At 40.3% G+C, this 23197-nt stretch overlaps 1 protein-coding gene across 13 annotated transcripts in view; it reads right to left on the bottom strand.

Annotated features, from left to right (window-relative positions):
• PCLO (piccolo presynaptic cytomatrix protein) overlaps positions 1-23197 on the bottom strand; it is a 526538-nt gene that overhangs the window by 242782 nt on the left and 260559 nt on the right. For 10 of the 13 annotated variants that reach the window (XR_007918164.2, XR_007918166.2, XR_007918167.2 and 7 more), the window contains exons 5-6: positions 13730-18818; positions 11351-13365 (exon numbers count right to left, since the gene is read on the bottom strand). Coding sequence is in view for 10 of the 13 variants with exons in the window: in XM_051842630.2 (XP_051698590.2) it covers positions 11351-13365; positions 13730-18818 (7104 nt within the window). In the remaining 3 variants the exon portion in view is untranslated. The remainder of the gene's footprint in view (positions 1-11350; positions 13366-13729; positions 18819-23197) is intronic. The other 3 variants (XM_051842631.2, XM_051842632.2, XM_051842633.2) reach the window with 3 other exon arrangements.

Raw genomic sequence — 23197 nt, 5'->3', positions numbered from 1 at the left:
CGTGAGCAGGGGCGCCGGCCAATAAATTACTTCTACTTCTGAAAAGTACATGTTTTTGTTACAATTTTATTTAATATACCATTTGATAGTATTGGCTATTAGTCTTTTGCATTTGTCAATAAATTTATACTTTGCATAAAATAATAAATTTTATCAGTCATAATTTTTAAACACAACTATTATTTTTAAAAAGATACATGTGTTCAGCATCATGTTCAGACTATTACATTTCGTGATCAACAGCAAGGATTGTGAAAAAAGGGGAAAAACCACTTTGCAGGAATGCTTTACTCTTCCCATAGAAGAGAAACTAAAATTAACCCATTACACAATTAGTCATAAATGTAGTCCTTGAGTTTTTTGGCACAAATACACAAGTGTTATCTAAAATATGTCTTTTTTATAGCAGCTAGGCCCTGCCCCACTGTACTTGGCTGAGTTCACCAATCTGTTGGGGCCTGTAGCTTCCCTATCTCCTCTCTGGTTCTCCTCTCCTGGTAAGTTTTCTTCCTGACAATTATTAAGACCTTCTGCCACTGCTGCAACTAGAACCATTAGAGCCACCTTGATTTTATGGGTTGGAAAAATATTGGCAATCACCATGGAGGCAAGAGCTTATGTCTCCAAAGTTTCCTCCACTCATGCATCCAAAACTTGAAGACTGACTGTTGCAACTGCCAAAATTATTGTAACTTCTCCCACATCTGAAATTGCTTCCATTATTAACAAATTTATTGTAACCATCTCCCCATGACACATCTACCACTGAAGCCACCAAGACTAGTGAAGCTTCCTCTATTAAGCAAAAGTTGTCATTGCCACCAAAACCACCCACCAAAGTTCCAAGAACCACATCAACCTCTTGGGGTGGAGGAAGCACTAGCCTGCTTTGTCAGGGTCATCCTGACATCATAGTCATACCTTTCACAATGTGGTATTTCTGAATGGCAATCTTACACTGCCTCCAGTAATCATCAGCTCAGTCATTTTGATTTTCCCATAACGTTGAACATAGTCTCTGAGATGATGTCAGGTGATCCCCTGGTCTCTGAGACTATGTTCTCAAGACACTCCTCTTTGGTTCCACAATTCTTCCATCCACCTTGTGGGGCCTTGTGTTCATAGCTGCAGCCACTACCTTCATGGGGATATTAATGACTAATCCAAAGACTCTGGAGCCTTGGTGTTCTGATCTGTCATCACCATGTAGTCAGTCCATGAGCATTCCCACTGCTGAAAATGCTTCCTCAGACTCTCCTTGGTTGTTTCAAAGTAAAGCCCCTCCTAGGAAGAGTTTCCACAGCTATCAGGCTCTTTAGGAGACGCTGAATTAGACAAGACAATGGCGGAAACACAGACTTTGCTGATGCTTCTTCAGCAGCATCCATGGGCAGAAACTCTTAATTATTTCTATAGTAGGAAACCAAATCCTCCAATTTCCACACTGCATCAGCTGCTTGAGCTACTCAAAATATTTTATACAGTGCTACCTAGAATATTATAAAATGTACCTCTCATAGTTAGTCTAATAGCACTCTGATACACTTTTAGAAATTTTGCCATTGCATTTTTAAGTCTTCTGTGCTAGGTAAATATGAAAAAAATCAAGTTTTCCCTTTTTATAATTTCACACATTTATTTCAGCCTCCCTGTTACTTAGGTAGACAATGTACTCACCTGCACTCAATTACACAATGCCACTCAAATGATACTTTTGTGCTTCACAAATATTTGAACAACAAACTATGATGTGGCTGGATAATGTACTGAAAATTTCAGTTGTATTTTGTTGTTGTCATGAAAGATTAGAATAATGAGAGGAGTCCTTCTTTGTTAACCACATGAAAGGATCACCATACTAAGTTCCAAGTTTGATGGGTCTTGTACAGGAGTACAGAATCCACCTAAGGTTATCTTCCTTTCCTTGTTATATACACATGTCAAGTCTGGATGGCAATGTCAGGACGGAATTTTAAAAAAGTCTCAGCTTTGGAAATCACAGAAGAGCACCCCGGAAAAAGCATGGCATCTAAACACAAGAGTTGTTCTCTTCAAGGACTATGAAGACTAGCAGTAGCTAACACCATCAGTGAGCCCTTCAGAAATGACCACTTTGTTTTAAAGAAATAAAAGAAAAACTACCTTCCAACATTTCAGTGTTGTAAAGTAAAATGCCTATTAACTACAAAAGTACAGAATTTAAAACATGGCCAATATGAATGTACTAGAAATTAGACACTGTATATCTAACTTTTATGTTTTTGTTAGGTAGATACATTGCTATTTGAGAATCAACCTCTAATTCTGGTTTGTTGCATTATTCAATATCACATTTCCTCGACTATATTTCCCCAGGAGGAAAAAAATGCTTAAAGGGACTGAAGACTTCCCTTTTTTCTTCCTTTTAATCTGTCAATGTCAAGTTACTGCTAAGTTTAAAATCAATCTTTTTATAATCACTACTTCAGAAACTTATTGGGGGAGCTTTTGCCTATATGCCTTTAGCAAAGTTGAAAGATCTGATGATCAGTCAGCACAGAGAGAAATATTGAAGTAATTTAAAAGCATTGGCATAACTAGGAGGCTATGAAAACATGGCCAACATAAGTATTAAAGTAACACATCAGATCTCCAGATTTTCCCCTATCTTTAGCACACATGGTGTTACTGGGCTAGGATACTGAGTGCTATGTACAACTATCCAATGTGATTCCTTCTTCATGGGCAGAAATCATAAACAGTTCTGATTTGCTGCAATCGCATCAAGGTAATATTCATCTATCAAAAATGTGTTAGTTTAGGTGGCAAATCTGGAATAGAACAATAAATGAAAATTTATAAGGATTAACATGAAAACTAAAACTAAATGCATCTTCCTCTTTCTCTTTTTGGCAGTCAATTCTTTATAGTCCAGGATACTGAACATTTTGGTTCTCTCTGCCAGTGAATTACTTCATTTTGAGGACAAATTATTGGTCTATAATAAGAAACTGAAGCATTTCCAATGATCACAGAAAATACTTATTGGTACTCTCATCAGAGCAAGTTTTAAAGATTGCAAAATACAAGTCTCTAATTTTGTTACATCATGACTACAATATGGTATCTTTTCTAGAGCATCAGACTATTGACAGTTTGAAGAATGATTCAAAAGCTACCTATAAAACACCATGGAGAACACAGTGACCATTTTAATAGTGGTATAAATCCTTCACTAAATTATGTCGATATAACAAAAGTATTGTATACTCAGATTCTTGAAATGCCCAACTAAAATTGACATGAATTTCTATTTATTTTTTTCTTATTGATCAAATATTCCTTGAGAAAACCTAGAAAAATCACATTTAAATAGTTCAGAGATGTTCTTATCTACATATGTTTGCAATGAATGAAATATTTCTCCTTCATAATGCTATCTTGTGTGAAACAGTTCCCCCAAATTAAATTAAATTAAATTAAATTTTCTTGGAAAGTATTCCATATATTCTACAGAAGCATTTGTTTCTATTATTTTTAAGTTTTAAAAATATTTTAAATCTACTATTTTATTTATTGGGCGGGGGAAAGAGGGAGAGAGAAATAGAAAGTTCTCTACTGGTTCACTCCCAGATGCCCACAATAGCTGGAACTCCCAGGCCAAGGCTGAAGTCAGGAGCTGGGAATGCAACCTATGTCTCACATAAGTGGCAGGAACCCAGTTACTCAAGAGCTCACTAGTTGTAACTAGTCTCTTAACCACTAGGCCAAACACCTACCCAGTATTATGCTTTTGGCAAAAGTATTTCACTGAGCAAAAGGAATATAAATTGGTTTCTTAGAATCATGTTAATTTTTGTATTTGAAAATATAGATGTATGGAAAGGAAAACAAAAAAGATTTAATTTTCTTATTTACCATACAAAGATCTGCTTTGAAATTGATCCTTAGATATTGATTATAATGAAATGACAACATTAACTAATGTATAAGAGATTGTGATAAACTTAAAACTTTCTGGCTTTCATTCAATGGCATTTGTATACATGTGTACATCTGTCTAAATCTACTTTTATTATATCCTCTCAATTACTAAATACTAAATTATTTTAATGCCATTTAGTTTGAAAAACACTGTAAAACAATATTTCCTGTTTTAATTTCAAAATAGGCGAATTTTATTACTGTTTTTAAAAAGCACTATAAGAAGCCAATAATTAAAAAAAAACCTCTAATAAATATTATTCTTCAAATCACATTTGGCCATCATAACCATTATTTCTCAAACTTTTATACTCTGGAGGAATTAACAAAAATAAAATCTCTCAATTTAGGTTATGAAAATTACTTTCAGAAATAGACATTGAAGAGTTCCAAAAATCTTAAAAATAGCTATCAAAACAGCAATCAGAGGAGAAAAACATATTCTTGTAAAAATCAGCTTCTGAATACCATCTGCTTTTCAATAGGATCCTGGCTTAAACTCTAGGACAAAAAGATTTTAATATGGGGTTTGCTTTGTACTAGAAAACCTCTCAAATTGTTAAACAAGTCTGATAGTAAAATAAAACAGCTAGAACACTTAACAGTCTACGTACTTTTAAGGTCCTTTAGAGGTGACAACATTTTAAGGCAGCTTTTTCTTTTCAGGGCAAAAACGTAATGTGTGTGATCACTGACAAAACATGAGCTCTTCCTGAAGTATGCAATCATTTGTGATAGAGAAATCATTAAACTATTATACTTTAAACTCTTAGGATTAATTAGATATGTCAAGCTCCAAACCAATTCTTTGCATTTACAATACTATTTCTCCCAATGGGTAATGTCACATTTTCCTCAGACATTATAAAGAAGGTGCTACAATAATCTTCTTCCCTGCCTCTCTGGTTCATCCGACACCTTTGGAGTTTACCACAATGTCTTGGAAAGAACAATTAGTGAAGAACTCGATGAGATAATGAGTGAATGCAAGGAAGAATGAATTAAAAACAAAACCAACAAACCAAAAAAAGGAGCAAGTCTAAGCAAAGATATTTGGATGGGAAATTTAAGTAGAGCAGAAGAAATGAGAAGATAAAAAGACAGCCAATCAGGGCACTGATTCAGCAAATCAGTAAGTCTCAGAAAAGGCCGATAAAAGGATCACAGTTTTAACACATGCAGTCCAGTATTCTAATTATTCTAGGCTATTTAATAGTTTATCACGGAACCATGATAAAGCCACTAGCCCAATCTGGACCTTGTTTTCTCATCTGTAAGATGTTGTGCTTTGTGAAACCATAAACTATTCAACTTGTGTTCAGTTTCAGATGTTTACAGTTGGCCCTTTCTTTCTATGGACTATGCATATTTGAAAAAAAAAACTGCACCTGTACTCAAAATCATATAGACTTTATAAAGACTTCTTGGGTCATTATTTCCTAAATAATACAGTTTAACAACTCTTTACATAAGATTTACATTAAATTGGGTATTATGAGTCATCTAGAGATGATTTAAATTGTACACGACAAGGTCTGTTAGTGGCATTCGGATATGATGCAATGACATAAGGGGATATGAGCAACCTTGGGGATTATATCTATGGGAGATCCAGGAACTAATCTCTGGCAGATACCAAAGGAAGGCTGTACAAAAATAGGGTCTTTTTTAAAAAGATTTTGTTTAATTACTCTTAGGTGTTTAATTAATGCTATAACTAGTACTCAAATAGTATTTTACACTTTGTGTTTCTGTGTGGGTGCAAACTGTTGAAATCTTTACTTAATATATGCTAAATTGATGTTCTGTATATAAAGATAATTGAAATTTTTTTAAACTTTTATTTAATAAATATAAATTTCCAAAGTACGACCTATGGATTACAATGGCTTCCCCCACATACCGCCCTCCCACCCACAACCCTCCCCTTTTCCACTCCCTCTCCTCTTCCATTCACATCAAGATTCATTTTCGATTATCTTAATATATAGAAGATCAGCTTGGTATACATTAAGTAAGGATTTCAACAGTTTGCTCCCACACAGAAACATAAAGTGAAAAATAATAGATGATTTTTTAAATGATGATGAAATCAGATCAGACCTATTGTCATGTTTAATCCCAGTGAGATTCAAGTTGGGAATTGATAATTTCTTTTTTTTTTTTTTAACAGAGGATAAGTTTAGTATGCATTAAGTAAAGATTTCAACAGTTTGCACCCCCATAGAAACACAAAGTGAAATATATTGTTTGAGTACTCGTTATAGCATTAAATCTCAATGCACAGCACATTAAGGACAGAGATCCTACATGAGGAGTAAGTGCACAGTGACTCCTGTTGTTGACTTTACCAATTGACACTCCTGTCTATGGCATCAGTAATCTCCCTATGCTCCAGTCATGAGTTTCCAAGGCTATGGAAGCCCTCTGAGTTCTCCAACTCTTATCTTGTTTAGACAAGGTCATAGTCAAAGTGGAGGTTCTCTCCTCCCTTCAGAGAAAGGTACCTCCTTCTTTGAAGACCTGTTCTTTCCACTGGGATCTCACTCACAGAGATCTTTTTGCCAGAGTGTCTTGGCTTTCCATGCCTGAAATACTCTCATGGGCTTTTCAGCCAGATCCGAATGGCTTTAGGGCTGATTCTGAGGCCCTATTTAGGACATCTGCCATTCTATGAGTCTGCTGAGTATCTCGCTTCCCATGTTGGATCACTCTCCGCTTTATTTATTCTATCGGTTAGTGTTATCACACAGTTATTCTTAAGTGTTGAAAATTAACTGAAATGTGATCCCTGTTAAACATAAGAGTGGGAATAAGAGAGGGAAGAGATGTATAACTTGGGACATGCTCAAGCTGACTTGCCCCAAATGGTAGAGTCAGAAACATACCAGGGGATTCCAATTCAATCCCATCAAGGTGGCATGTACCAATGCCATCTCACTATTCCAAGTGATCAATTTCAGTTTACAATTGATCATAATGAAAGGACTAAGAGTCAAAGGGAGCACATAAACAAGTCTAGTACCTGCTAACACTAACCGATAGAATAAGATAATTGAAAATTAATCTTGATGTGAATGGAAGGAGAGAGGGAGTGGGAGGGGAGTATTGTGGGTGGGAGGGAAGTTATGGGGGGGAAGCTATTGCAATCCATAAGCTATACTTTGGAAATTTATGTTCATTAAATAAAATAAAATATAAATTAAAAAAAGATTTTGTTTATTTACTTGAAATGTAGAGTTACAGCACAGAGAGGGAGAGACTGAGAGAAAGATCTTCCATATGCTGGTTCACTCCCCAGATGGCTGCAACAGCCAGAGCTGGGCTGATCTGAAGCCAGGAGCCAGGAGCTTCCTCCAAGCCTCCCACATGGGTGCAGAAGCTCAAGCACTTGGGCCATCTTCTATTGCTTTCCCAGGCCATTGCAGAGAGCTGGATTGGAAGAGGAGAAGCCAGGACTAGAACTGGCACCCATATTGGATTCAAGCACAGGTGGAGGATTAGCCTACTATTTCACAGTGCCGACCCCCAAAATATGGTCTTTTTGACACTTTAAGCAGAGGAGATATCAACTTAGCTTCTCAACATGACTTGTGAGGATGGCCTCAGCATACATTAAGCCTCCAGAATCTTTCACTACTCACTCTTTTGCTTTAGTGCATATAAGCCCCCATTTAACACATTTATTCAATGAATCTTGAGGGCCTGCTTTGTGCCAGGGATTATTCAAGGCACTTTAAACTGCAGCAGAAAACAAAGCAAAATTCTTGCTCTTACAGAGCTTATATTCTTTTTTTTTTTTTTTGACAGGCAGAGTGGACAGTGAGAGAGAGAGAGAGACAGAGAGAAAGGTCTTCCTTTGCCGTTGGTTCACCCTCCAATGGCTGCCGCGGCTGGCGCGTTGCAGCCCGCGCACCGCTCTGATCCTATGGCAGGAGCCAGGTACTTATCCTGGTCTCCCATGGGGTGCAGGGCCCAAGCACTTGGGCCATCCTCCACTGCACTCCTGGCCACAGCAGAGAGCTGGCCTGGAAGAGGGGCAACCGGGACAGAATCCGGCGCCCCTACTGGGACTAGAACCCGGTGTGCCGGCGCCGCTAGGCGGAGGATTAGCCTAGTGAGCCGCGGCGCCAGCCCTACAGAGCTTATATTCTACTGGAGAAGATGACAGTCAATGAAATGAATAATGTGATATTATTAATAAGTAGTGTATACAAATGTGGAGGCAGAAACAGAGATCTGTGGAGACAGACAGACATATTTAGAGAAGCAGGTAAGGGCAGCCTATTTGTGGCAATGAAATCTAGGTAGAAACTTGTACACAGAAGCGAGCCTTGAAAAGATCTGGAGTGCAGAGGGAGATCCAGACCAGGCCTGGGTGAGGATGAGGCTGGCACATCCAAAGAATAGTGAGACACCTGATGCAGAATAAGTGGAGAGTGAAGAATGAAGTGATGAGCTAGGAAGAGTCCTACCATGTGGAGCCTTCTAAAGAAATTTCTAATATATTCTGAATCTGATGAGACCCCAGGACAGGGTTTAATATGTACAGCAAAGGATATAATCTGATGTACAATTTAGAAAATCACTCTGGTTTCTCTTCAGAGAATTGACTGTAGGGAAGGAAAGAGTGGGAGGAGTCCATGGGCTAGTGCATAGTGTAAATACAAACTTACAGTGCCTTTTGTCTGGGCTTCACGTAGCCGTGGGAATGAAACCCAAACTCAGTAATTCAGCAAACTAGATCCCCAGTGACCTGGCCCTCGATCACCATTCTAGTTTCATTTATGGTAAACCCTTTTCTCCTCCACTGTGCTTTACGTCTGTTTGCCAGTCTGAACCTTTGCACATTTTATTCCTTCTATTTAGAATGATCTCCATTTTTTTCCTGCATTGTCCAACAGAGATTTGATCTTCATGTCTTTGAAACCTCTCCTGACCAGGAACAGAAGATGTTGGCACAAAATCTGACACAGTATAAAATGTACCTTTATACTGTATGATATATGTGTTGCTATCCTGTCTCTCAGCCTACTGAATACGTGCAGTCTATGAAAAAACAATTTATAAACTACTGAGCTAGACTTCTTAAATTTAATTCATAGCACTATGAATATCACTTATAGGGTTATTCTTTTCAGTATAGCAAATAGTGAGTAACACATACTTATAATTAAGAATTTACTTTAAAATGCACTCAAAGCTTGCTAGATATTGCATGGAAACAAACTACAAAATTAACTTCTTAGACTCAAAGTGTTAAAAACATTGTACATAAAAAGTACTACCTTGGGTATACAAAACCACAAAACCTTTTAGTTTACATACAGTAATTCCAAATTAAATTATGCATTGAATTTGATCAGTTGGAAGAACCACTGAGTTGTGTTCTAAGGCTCAATCACCTCAGATTTACCAATTCAGATTAATTATATTCAATCTCTTTTATGATTAATCAATATTAGTGATGCAATCATTAATACAACCTATACAACCCAGTGTATGCTGGTTATTAAATTTCCAAATCCAAATACTGTGAGGAAAATTACATGTAAGTTGAATTTTTCCTTAACTGAGGGCATTGGGATGAAGAGTTGAGGTATAAGTGAATGATCACTGGAGAACTCTATTCTTCCTAATGATGGAAGTCTTGAAAATTGTATCTAAAAAGTATTGTCAAAAAAATCTTAAAAATATGTGACTAAGTACTTTTATAGACAAGTATAAAAATAAATATGTAAACACTAGAACTGAATTACAAATCACTTTTCACAATAGAATCAAATCTAGAAACAAAGTGATGTATGAAATAACTGTGTAAACTTGATGAAAACTCAGTGCACTGGTAGATACTGAACCCCATAGATCTGACCCGTGTGTCACGTGAGCAGGATTACTTTTAAGATGTACTGTTTGAGAAAAAAAGCAATATTCAAAATGCTACTAGAAAACTTCAGGCCGGCGCTGCAGCCCAATAGGCTAATCCTCCACCTGCGGCACCAGCACACGGGGTTCTAGTCCCGGTAGGGGTGCCGGATTCTGTCCCGGTTGCCCCTCTTCCAGGCCAGCTCTCTGCTGTGGCCTGGGAGTGCAGTGGAGGATGGCCCAAGTGCTTGGGCCCTGCACCCACATGGGAGACCAGGAGAAGCACCTGGCTCCTGGCTTTGGATCAGTGCGATGTGCTGGCCGCAGCGCGCCGGCCGTGGCGGCCATTGGAGGGTGAACCAACAGCAAAAGGAAAACCTTTCTCTCTGACTCTCTCTCTCTCTCACTGTCCACTCTGCCTGTCAAAAAAATTAAAAAAAAAAAAAGAAAACTTCAAATGAAATGTAGTTTATTAATATTCCCACTGGTATACCTACAAATGGGCTGCTTTTTCTATTTAATTACTTTTTTTCCTGCTACCACCAATTTTTAATGTATGCATCAGTGGAAATACAATAGTATCTCAGAAAAACCTACTAGAAGCCTCTGGCTTGAAGACTTAGTCCAGAAACTGCCGCATTAAGAGGACTTCCAATCTGAAAAAAAGATCTGTTCTAAACTGAACTAACATATTTACTACTCACCCTTTGAAGACTTCAAATAAGATACACCTGCTTTTATAACTTATTATCAACATTTCCTAGTATCAGTCATAGAGATAGCCACAAATGTGTCTAACATATATATTTTCTCCCTTGAAGAGTATCTACATATATTTCTAATAATCTCTAATACTCAAAGAGAAATAAAGTTTCTTTTTGCTTCTATAAACCCTAGGAAAAAGGTTTACTTGAGGTTAGATTAAGATTGTTGTCAGAAACAAATACACATGAATAAATGAACTGTGATGATTTTATTACTCCTTCATCTGCCAGCCCCAGGCATGTTCTCTTTTGATCAGCAAATGTTCTAAGCCTTTTTATGAAAACAATCTGGCTGGACAAAGAAGACACAGACCAGATCATCCCCTCAAGGGCCCTCCCAGTAATGAATCTGAGTATCCAGGGTACGAACTTATGGTCATTCTTTACCTTATCTGTTCATGTTTTATGTTTATTCCATCCATGTTTTAAAATGAAATTTCTATTCAATGAAAGCAGTCTGTAATTTATATAATGGGGGATTCTGATACTAGGGGGAAAAAAAGCCTTCCAACTTCATCAAGTCACAAAACAATAAACTTTTTCACTTAGCCTCACAAAAGGTATTTTCTTCCTTTGACACTTTTAAGTGTAAATATAGGCTTTTCTACTTTCCCGCAAATTTCTAACGTAATGGTCCTTAATGGAACTTAGTATTAGAGTTCTAAGGTACCAGGGGCTTTGTTACCTTCTAAAGTCTGCAAACACATGATTAACATCAACTCATCCATTGTCTTCTAACTGTAAAGAATCACTCTTACCGTGAAGCCCTCGGTATACTGAAAAGGAGCCCTGGAACTTTCGTCTGCTGTTGGACTCAGAGGCTTGGGGTCAGACATAGAACGCTGCATCATCTTGGCTGTCTTAGGACTTGCTGGGGGAACTTTAGCCATATCTGGATGCAGTACTTTCTGTGGACTTATATCATCAGGGAGGGGTTTTTCATAAGGTACAAAGGCTGATTCTAAGGCTTTGCCTGGTGAAAGTGGTGAGATGGGTGAATAAAGGACTTTTGGAGATTTGGGTGGGGAAGGAGCCAGCTGCAGTGTGGAATCTGCCCGAAGGTGAGATGAATAACCGATCTCTAAAGGTGTTGGGCGTTTCTTGTCTTTAGGTGGAGATGTGGCACTCAGATATTGAGGACTTTGTGTGTCTGCATCTGCTTCTGTTTGACATCCTAAACTGCCCCCTTTGTAAGTCTTTTCAGGTGCTGAAATGTGTTTAATTATTTCTACCTTGGCATCCACTCGTGCTCGTATGGAAGGTGTTCTTATGGTTCCAACTGGTTCGGTTTGCACAGATATCTCTGCTACTGTTTGAACTGCTACGCTGGAGACCTTGGAAATGGGTTTGGTCTTGTCAGCCTCTGCTGTGCTGTCACTGTATTTCCCTACCCGAGCTTTTCTCCTTGCTCTAGAAGGCATATCCCATTCATCCTGATCTTCATCATCAGTTTGCACGCTGGTATCAACACTTTTTTTAGTTCTCCTCCTCCTACTCACATAACTCCGATCTGCAGCATCTTCGTCATCAGTTTGTACACCACTGTCCACTATCTTCTTAAAACATCTGGGATCGTCTGCCATATTTTCTCCTATCTCATCATACTGCCCACGGGCTTTGGCTCCAGAACTTCTCTTTTTGGGTTGTTTCTCCTCTTTTACAACAACATCGGTCAGAGGTATTTCTGACACGGTGCTCAGGATGCCAGGTGGGGCGATGTACTGAGTGACACCGTCAGACTGAACTGTGTACCATCCTTGGTTCTGCGGTATTTCAATTGCCACCACAGCGGATGCTGTGGTGGTGGCATCTTCAGCTGCCCAAAACTGACTGCTTTCTGGGGCCACATACTGACCCTCCAAAATTGCCTGCTCTGTGGTGGTCTGTGGGGAAGCAGTTCCAGAAGGATCATAGTTATACTGGTAGATCTGGCGAATCTTCTGCTCCTCGAGCTGCTGGTGAAGCTGCTGCTGCAGCTGCTGAATCTGCTCCAGCTGCAGCTGCTGCTGAGCTAATGTCTCCTGCCTCATCATGAACTGTGCTTGCCGTTCTTCTTCCTGCTGATAGAGAAGGTGCTGCTTCATAGACTGCAGCTCCTCCAGCTTTTTTTGAACCATGATCTTTTCTTGTTCTCGAAACCTTTGGATCTCCTGGCGTTCCCACTCCAATTCCTCAGCAAAGCGCTGTTGCTTAATTTTCTCCAGTTCTAAGAGCTCACGCTCCAAGTCAAGTTGCTGCTGCTGTTTATCTTCCTCAGGGACAATTAAAAGAGTACTTTCATCTCCCACCACTTCAGAAAATACTTCAGATGCTGTGGTTAAAGTGGGAAGAGAGTCTATTGTTTCGGCAGTAAGAGTCTCCATAGCAATAGTTTGCAAACTGGCATTGATATCAGGGCCAGTTACTGCAATGTCTGTTTCGGATGCACCTGTTGTCATGAAATATGTTCTAGGCATTGGCTGGCTCTGTTGAAGGGCAGATAATGAAGCCACTGCATCCGTGGTATGAAGACCAGACAAATCCCTAACAGTAGTGCTGAAGATGGAGCCAGGCTGTGTGGTGATAGCAAATGTGGAAGGTATTGGAGTTGCTACTGAAGAATAGACAATGCCATTAGATGACCTCAGAACACTCCCCACACCATACTGGGGTCCTGGAGGTGGAGTCATTCTTGCTGTGGAATACTGTGGGGTACTAATCCCAACTCCTGAAATGACTTGTCGGGTTTCTGGATATGGACCTGTCGTCTTGCTTGAATAGTCCATTACCTCACCTGAAATACAGGGTACAGTTATAGTCCAGTTCCAAGAATGAATGATGCCTTTTGGTTCTGAAAACCCTCTCATCTTGATGAACATATTGAATGGGACGTCATGCAAATCCATAGGTTAACCTAATTAGATGCAGAATCAAAGCAATGTTGCACATGCAGGCGCATGCAGGTGGGCTTTGGGCAGAATAAATAAAAAAAATGAAGAAACTAAAGCACACATGTACTCCAAAATATGTTGCCAAACCATCCAAATAAAGAGAAAAGTAACAAAATTGGAAAATGGGATCTTATTTTCATCCTGAAATGAGATGAGGAACACCATAATGATATTTCAAAGAAAGGTCGGCTGCTGCATCATACTGACCTGTAGTAATTCTCCCTGAAGTTAGATCTACTGCTGCATCAGCTCCTCCAGAATAATCAAAAGCATTCTTACTTTTATAGAAAAAGTGTCCAGCTTCCACTAAGTTAGTGTCAGACATGGAAGGTTTCATTCCTCCAATCCCTCTATAACCATATGGCCCTGATCGGTCATATTGATAGTGGTCATCTCTATAACCAAAACGATCCTCGGGAAGAGTAGTTGCAGGCTGCTGTGCAGTGCAGCTCCTTCCAAAAGGTAACTTATAAACCACATCACAGCACACCGCTCTCCTTCCTGCAGTCAAATCAACAGGCTTTTCATCATCTTCTACAATTTTAGTCACCACACTTGAAGTAGATTCATCCATTGTTACGACAGTTCTATGAGACTTTGTTGTACTGAGATCCACTACTTCTCCATCAGGGATTCCCTGGGATATGGTGCTATCAGACCATCCATTTGTGGCTCCAGGAGGCACAGTGACAGGTTTTGGAACAGCAGATGTCACAGCATGTGCTGAAGTACCTAGAGATAAGTTTATGGGTGCTTCCTCCCTAACCATAGGAAAGACCTGGCTACTTGGCATCCTGTATGGGGGCTCAGTATGCTTTGATGTGGTAAGCTCAAGTGGCTTTGTCATTGCGTGTTCTAAACTAACTAGGCTTTCTGTACCTGCAGTGTAACTTGCACTAGCTGTGCATGTGACGACTGTCACTGCTTCCGTGTCCAGGGATATCGGAGTCATTACTGATGAAGTTGCACTGAGATTTATAACAGAGGGTTGGACTGCACTGATTTGCCTCCCATAAACTTCACTGGATGTAGTCTGCCTTTTCACATCCATCGTGGGAGCAGAGAGATCCATACCTTTTTCAGTTGCTTTACCTTCTACTTTTGGTACTGTACGCAAATCCATAACATCACCAACCAGCTGCAATGTTCCATTTTCCTTATACTGAAGCTTCTCTGAATGCAGGTCATCTAGAGCAAGAGGTTCTGGAGGGATCGATATAGAAACACTGCTGAGACTCACAGGAGGGACTGTGCTCCTGGCTGCCGAAACCCCCGCCTTGGAAACTGCGGCTGTGAGAAGCTGTGCAACTGATGGTGGCGATGCTTGAAATGAAGGTGGTACCCTAACAGGGGCAGCAGAGAGTGTCTCCAGAACTCCTGAGCTATACTGTATCTGTTCTGAAGAACTTGGAATCTCTGCACCTGTCAGAGGAGGAAGCACAGAAAACACCGGCTCAATAGAAACCAGGTCTTTAGGGGGCGATCCCAAGGGCCAACTGGTGATTGCTTGACTAGCTGCAGAATCTGTTGGAGTCCCAGGTTCAGATGGCAGTGTAATAACCACGTAAGTTTCCATAAGGGATTTTGAAAATCTTGGTGATGACTTGTTAGAGTGTGGGGAAAGTGGGGAAGTTGGGGAGGGTAATTTATAGTCTGCAGAAGTCACTAAATTTAAGGTCATACTTGAAGTTAAAGACAGACCTGCTGGTTTTGGCTGTATTTCTGTTGGTTTTTGTGTTGTTACAGGCGGCTGAGGAATGGACGGTTTAGGGGCAATTGGAGGTTTGCTTGGCTCAGGCCTATGTGTAAATACAAGGCCAGATGGAATTGAAGAAGGCTTGGGAGGAACAGGAGGAGGCGCGGTGGCACATAATTTTGTTACAGGTAATCCACTACCCCTCTGCACGGCTGTGGTCTCGACAGTGCTAATGGCATCAACCAGAGGCGCAGCTGAAGCAGCTAGAGTCACTGGAGCTGTAATTGTTAGGTTTTTTTTAGGATGAATAGTTGGTTTAGGTGAAGTTGGTGGAGGCAATGGAGGAGGAGGAGGGGGAGGGGGAGGTGGTGGAGGAGGAGGAGGAGGCGGAGGGGGAGGAGGTGGAGGTTGAGCTGATATGTCCAAAGAAGAACTTCGGAAGAATGGGCGGGTTTTAGTGGGAAGAGAGGTAACAGAAGGGCTGCCAGATGCTAACTGAGAAGCAGGTTTTTCCTGAGCAAAGACCTCTCCGGGTAAAAAGTACGGAGATGAAAGCTGCTCCTTCATGGGAGGGGCTATCATAGAAGAAGGTGGCTGGACAAATATGGTTTCAGGTGAGCTCATTTTTGTTAGCGCAGCCTCGGACTCCTTCCTTTTATCTTTGGAAGCTTCCAAAACTTCCAGAATAATTCCATTGCCAGTTTCCATCTTGGTTTTTTTCACCGAATCTTTTTCAGATGCAGGTAAGTCAGTAGAAATGGTGTCAGCCATTGGCTTCTCAGGTTTGGCTCCTACAGCTTCTGTGATAGAAGGTGCCATATCAGATAAGGAAATCACAATATGATCAGCACTAGTTCTGCCTTCTGATGTGGCAGACTTATCTAAAGACATACTGATTTCCTCTGGGTAGTCTATAATGCTGCCTGGAAAGTAAGTCGATGAAGAAACTTCCTCGGAGTCTTCAAATTTAGGTATTGTGTCCACGGGCTCTGTATAAACTGTGGTTATGCTGTCTAGGGTGATGGGTGAGGAGCTATCTGTGGTGCAAACTGAAGAAACAGATGAGGTGAGAGAAGGTGTATCAGAGGGTGGGACAGATGTAGCACTTTCTGAAGGCTCTGAGTAGGTCAAAATCAGTGACTCATGGGCAATTATCTCCTGAATTTCTCTGGTGTAATCAGTGACATATTCATCTTCAATTTCTTCCGCTGAAAAATGTTGGGTTATTTTAACATCTGGGATAGACAGTGTTGCACTGCTGGTGGAATCTGTAAGAGATGCTCCCGAGAGAACACTGGATGTCAAAGATGCATCAGGCACTCTGTCAAAATCCACGGTGGCCTCTGTCATATCGTCCACAACGGGCAGCTGCGTTGGGCTGGCTCCAGGCGTCAACTGCATCTGCTGCCTCTTCATCAGTTCTTCATAGGCAGCATCAGCATCCAGCAGCTTTTTTTCTTCACTGGTAGAAGTTACCATGGAACCCAGATCCACTATCTCATGGCTTTCTGGAATGATAAAGGAGCTTGAAACAATGTCTTCCTGAGGCACAACAGCATGTAAACTTTCTAACTCATAAAACTCTTTCTGGAGGTCTGCAATTTTCTGCATAGGGTCTTCATAAATTTGTTCTTGAAGTCTTATTTTTTGCTCTCTTCCTCTCTGTTGTAGAAATCCATTTTCCTCCTCTTGCCTAGTTAGCAGACTGCCATCTACCGATCCATTGTACGCATCCTCTACTAACGACTCATAAATATAATCTTCTATCAACATCCCGCCGTACAAAGGCTCTTTTTCAAACACGTCGTCTCGTTCGTTTGCAGCTGGAAAAGCTTTATATTTGTGGGTTTTATGCATCATTTCTTCATACATCTCCTCAGCACTTTTTAAGGCCTTTTGATCACCTTCTTTATGCATAAGAACTTGTTCGTCAGTTGGTGAGTACAAAGACACAGCTGTGGGCAATTTATACACTTTTTGTACTTCGATTATTTTTTCTGGGCTTATTTCAAAACCTTCGGGGTCTGATTCTATGCTAGGTGAATATTCAGAACAAGAAGACCTGTGGAGCTCCTCCATTTCTGCAGCCTGACGTAATTCTTCCGTGGGAGAGGCATCTTCGATGGGAGAGAGGTTACTGGGTGGTGTCTTTGGTCTCTCCCGCCTTCTCTGAGCTCGGAGTTCATCCTTGTCTTTCTTGGATTTCTTACTCGAACTCTTTCTTTGTTGCTGTTCTAATTCCCGCTGCTTTTCCTGCTCTTTCAGCAACTCCTCCTCCTCCCTCAGTTCTTCTTCCTCTGAAGAATCTTCAATGGTAGGTAACAGTGGGCCGTGTGGTCTGTGCCGAGCCTTACGTTGCTGCTTGCTCTCTCCTTTCCTGTGGCTGGGGCTACTGTCACTGTCCTCATCGAGCGATGACACTGATGTAGGGGACGTGCCAGGAGTGAAGCTGGAAGCATGGAGACTGGAAGATCCCTCGCCCCTGGACCTGTCTTCCGGTGAGTCCGTCAGACTTTCCATTTCTAACTCTGGCTCTTCGTCAAAATACAAAGTTGTTTTTTTCTGGGGAGGCTCAGCGGAATATTTCTCTGCTATTGTGCTGTTGAGTTCTATGGTTTTGAACCGACGGAGCCCACCTCCTCCGGTGACCACAAGTTCTTCACTCTCCTGACTTTTAGTCTCTCGGAATTTAAGCTCAGGACTCTCGTCGAATGTTTCATCGTCTTCATCATGCCACGAATGCCGTCTCCCTGCCTCATCGTCAAAGCTTGCACTGCTTTTCCGAGTTATCCTTCTGTGTTTGCCTGCTACTATCTTCCCTTTGCCTTTCATCTCTTCCTTCTTCTGGCTCTCAGTACTGCTGATCTCTTTGAGCTGGTTCCTGATAAACTCATCATCTTCAGACCCGGAGGCGTCTTCGTCAGCACTCATCTCTATGATTTGCTTCCGAATGAAGTCCTCCTCCTCCCCAGATCCTTGGCTGTCCTCTTGTTTATAGTCATCGCTGCTTGAGGAACCGACGCTCGTTCTCCGTTTTCTTTGCGGCACAGGCGAGTTTTCACTCTCACTACTGTCTTCCACGGAATCATAAAGCTGTCTTCTGGTAGTTGTGTCCTCAACAAACTCAAACTTTGCTTTGTAGTCCTTACTGGCAGGAATGCCTTGCTGGGCATCTTGTTTAAAAGTGTCTTTCTTTTCTTCCTGACTCTCCTTGAGCTCCTCCCCTGAAATCGCAATTTCCAGGGTTTCAGGGCCAGTATGAATTTTTGGCTGGTCTGTAAGCTGCTCAGGTGAAATCTCATGGGGTTGTGATTTCTTTTCTGACTTCCCAGCAACAAATGTACTTGTCTGCGCTTCCAAAATGGAAAGGACTGTGCTTTCTAACTTAGCCAGATCTGAGGGGCTGGTAGGGCTGCTTTCTTGTGAGAAAGAGTCCTTTTTCAGTCCCCTGAGCAAGTCCTTTTCATCACTTGGAATAAGGCTTGGAATTTCACCAAGTGAACTCGATATCCCATCAGAAGAATAGCCTGTGTCGCTTAGACCTTGTGGGCTTTTAGGTTGCTGAAGACTTGAGATGTCTGATTTGTCATCTTCCTTTTCCTAGCAGGGAGGAAAAGATACAGGAAAACTTAAAATGGTTAAACTAAAAACATGGCCTCTTCATTACTCTCAAATCACTATTAAGAACTGGAGGATGACCGGTCCTGTGGCACAGTGAGTTAAAGCACCAGCCTGCAGCACCTGCATCCCACATGGGCACTGGTCCTTGCTGATCCACTTCCCATGCAGCTCCCTGCTATGTGACTGGGAAAGCAACGGAGGATGGTCCTAGTCCTTGGGCCCCTACACCCATGTGGGCGACCCAGAAGAAGCTCCTGGCTCCTGGCTTTGGATCTGCTCAGCTCCAACTATTACGTACAGCCATTTGGGGAGTGAACCAGTGGATGGAAGATCTCTCTCTCTCTCTCTCTCTCTCTTCTCTCACCCTGTCTACCTCTCTCCTGTAACTCGTTCAATTAAATAAGTCCTTTTTAAAAAAAGAATTGAGGAATAATTATGGAGGGCTTTTCAACTATACCCCAGTATTAAGGGAAATAATGAAAACAAAAGTGAAAATAATTTATGTAGAGAATTATGAATAAAATTTTACATATACATATAATTTTATATACAAAAATAATCAAAGATTGTTTTCATTTAATCTGTTTAATTTAAATGTCATTTCACAATGAAATTTGATTTCTGTTCATTAATGCTCTATCCTTTTGTACTTCCATGCCATTTTCCTTCAAATATATGATTACCTTTTTTAGAACATTCAATTGGGAATAAAGTTAGCATTGTAAAAAAAATCTAAGGCTGATTTATTCATTTACATAATTCATATTTTGGGTATGCAGGGGGTGGGGTGGGGAAAGAACAAAGACAAAAATCAGAGGACAAGCTTTGTGCCTGGCTACAGATCATATGATGTTGGAAAATTTGCCTAACAGAAATATGCTAACACATGCTATAATGATGCACGTGCAACCTACCACAAGGGATTTGGTTGATGTGAGATTCAAAGAAGGTACTGCCTTTAAAGACATGTTAAACACTATAAAACTCATATGTACTTGGTGTCATTGAGAATATTATTACTCTTATATCACTTGGGATGAATGTTTAGAAATTGTAAACTTCAACAAATTTATGCAATAATTGGTTTGACTCATTAGTTTAGCTAGGGAGAAATATCTGGTTTTTATATTTGTAGGGTTGCTATCATATTTACCTTCAGCATTCCACTTAAAGGTGTTTCCAAATACTGCTTAGAAATGTCTTCTGACTTTGGAACTACTTGACGTTTAAGCAGCAAAGGCAGCATCCTTTCCAGAGCAATAACTATCTTTTATGAATGGAAGCACAGGCCTTTTAGGTGGCTCGAGCCCTCACTAGGCACATCACAGCCTTGACCTTTCTGCTTTCCCTGTGCAAGGATGAAGCCGCCCAAGCCATTTCAGTGCAACAATCAAAGAGGCCATAAAAGAAAATGCTAAACATAGTGACTTTTTGCTAATTGAAATGATCTATGAGCAAAAGGAAATCAATTCACCCACTGAGATGAATTCAAGGGCAGTGTCAGAATAGCCCCACAGCCCTAAGCAAAGAGAGGGTTAGGGAAAGAGTGGTCCTAAAGCATCTCCTGAGAGCAGCTGCATCTCCTCCTGGCTATAAGGTCCCTTGGTCCCATCAAGTCTGTATCATGAATTAAACATCTTGATATTTTTGGTGAGTGTGTGGGCTTAGGGTTCTTCTTACCTACACATAGTCCAAAGGAACAGATGTTAAGTTTTTACAACAAGCATGCAGCTAACAGTCCCCTCTTCCTTCCCTCTGTCCCTCATTTCTCTTTTCCTTCTATTTCTACCTCTTCTAAGTACACAGTTCTCAAATATAAAAGTTATTGACTTTGTACTTGCTTTAATATTTTATAGCTCAATCTTTATTATATATGGTTGAAGATACATCCTGAGCACATTATAGGGTAAAATGGTTTTGCTGAATTTACAAAATTATTTCATTGAAAAAGACAGTCTGACATATTTTAGTGCAAAAAGAAATGCCTACTCTTTGATTTGCCAAGGATTAACAGTTCTGGACCATTTCAGATGTTTTGTACTACTTATTTGCAGTCATGAGACTACAGTAGCAGGACTCAGCTCTTGAGAACCCAACTCACTTGGATTCTTTTCTCCTAAGAGTTACACAAGAGTCAAGCAAAGACAAGTATCTTTCTATTGAAAGCCTTCAGGACCTTTGCATCTCACTGCACCCCCAGACAATGCTAGAGCACTCCATATCTCGCCTTTTTTTTTGGGGGGGGGGTGTCTAATAAGCTTTCTATGCTCTTCCTTTACCAAGCCCCATCCACCCTTCAATGAAGTGCAGAAGTGCTCATGATGGGGGTCAAGAACCCAAGCACCTTGTAAAAAGAAGATTTAGATAATAATCATTCAACATTCTGGTAGTGTCATTACACATTTGAGAAGCAAGTCAGTGGACAGGGTATATCTGTCAGTCTGTATGTTTCATGCTTTCTCTGTTGCTCTTTCAAATAAATAAAATTTTCTAAACAGATAAAATTCATAAGAAGTTTAATTTCTATCAGGAGGACTGAATTGTTTCAGTGTAATATATAAAGTGATGCTTAAATGGTATTCTGCTTATGTACCTAGGCAAAAACAGAATTCTGTAGCAACATTACTAATGTGATTTATATAACAACTGCATATATTCGTGGGGTATAATATGATGTTGCTTCAATTGTGTAATGATTGATCACAGTAATGAGCATATCCATTACTATAAACTATTATCATTTCTTTATGTTGAGTGCATTCAAAATTCTCTCTCAGAGCTATTTTGAACTATTGTTGTTAATAAGTTCACCCTACTGTGCAAAAATTTTGAAAAAGAAGACAAACTTTTCAAAGTATGTATCAGGAATAATTTTAATTCAATTAAAAACACTTTGAAAAATAGGAATGAAGAGGAAAAAAAAAGATATGGAGGAGCTGTCACTGTGGCGCAGTGGGTAAAGCAGCCGCCTACAGTTTCGGCATCCAATATAGGTGCCAGTTCAAGTCCCGGCTGCTCCACTTCCAATCCAGCTCTCTGCTATGGCCTGGGAAAGCAGTAGAGGATGGCCCAAGTCCTTGGGCCCCTGCCCCCTCATGGGAGACCTGGAAGAAGCTCCTGGCTCCTGGCTTTGGATCAGTGCAGCTCCAGCAGTTGACGTCAACGTTGAGTGAACCAGCAGATGGAAGACCTCCCTCCTCCCTCTCTCTCTCTCTCTCTCTCTCTCTCTTTCTCAATGCCTCTCCTTCTCTCTGTGTAACACTGACTTTCAAATAAATGAATAAATCTTTAAAAAAAAAAGACATGGCAATAAAGATATGAAGACATCATACTGTAACAACATGCATGACACAACTAACCAATAAATGGATAAAATAATATACTAATATTTAAAAAGTGAAAAATTACACAAAATGTTTGGGATTGCAGTAAGAGTTGCTAAGAAAGGTGGATAATTAGTATAATGAAAAGTTAGTTTACTAGAAGTGTCATAGTACAACAGCATTCTATGCAACAGTTATACACAGAGTCTTTATAGTCAGAACTGGATTCCAGTTCTGAAAAGCCAAGCTAACTCATTCAGATGAAAATATCTACTATGAGGTACATATACTCTGCAGGTTATGCAAAATGGACCAAACGGAGGGTAAGTGATTCACCTGTTGTTTGAAGAAGTGGCTTGGGATACTCACATCTCATTTCAGAGTGTCTGGCCCTATTCCCCGTTCTAACTTCCTGCTGTTGTGTACTCTGGGAGTCAACAGCTCAAGTACTTGGGTACCTGTCACCCATGTGGGAGATACAGACTGAGTTCTTGGCTCCTGGTTCAGCCTGAGCTGGCCCCACTGTTATGGGTATTTGGGGGGAGTGAACCAGTAGATGGAAAATCTGTCTCTGTCTCTGCCCTTCGAATAAAATAAAGTGAATACAGCATTTTTTTAAAATGACCTGATGGACTACAAGGAAAAAAAAAAAACTTAGGAGTTTTATTAATTTTTAAAATTGAAAGTAGAAAATACATTAAAATTTACTAACATTTAATAAATAGATTGGTATCAATATTATCTTACTTCTGGTCAGCGGATCACATCATCTGTGAGGAATCCCAGGAGAACCCTGGGATTGGACTCTAAGGAAGGAAAGTGAGGGAACTGCTTCACTCACTCACCTCTACATTGAAGTTTACTGTTCAGTTAGGCAGACTTATAGCTTACATTATCTAATGTCAACCAAGTAAACTTTCCTATAATAGTTAAGGGAAAGACAAAAGATTACTGCACAGAATTAATATGTTGACAAAATAATGTAGGAAATGCAATAATAGGAGAGCTGGTATTTTTCATAGTTCTACAAGTATT

This window comes from Oryctolagus cuniculus, chromosome 3 (assembly GCF_964237555.1).
Source record: "Oryctolagus cuniculus chromosome 3, mOryCun1.1, whole genome shotgun sequence".
Lineage (NCBI taxonomy): Eukaryota > Metazoa > Chordata > Mammalia > Lagomorpha > Leporidae > Oryctolagus > Oryctolagus cuniculus.
This window is presented reverse-complemented; position numbering and strand designations above follow the sequence as displayed.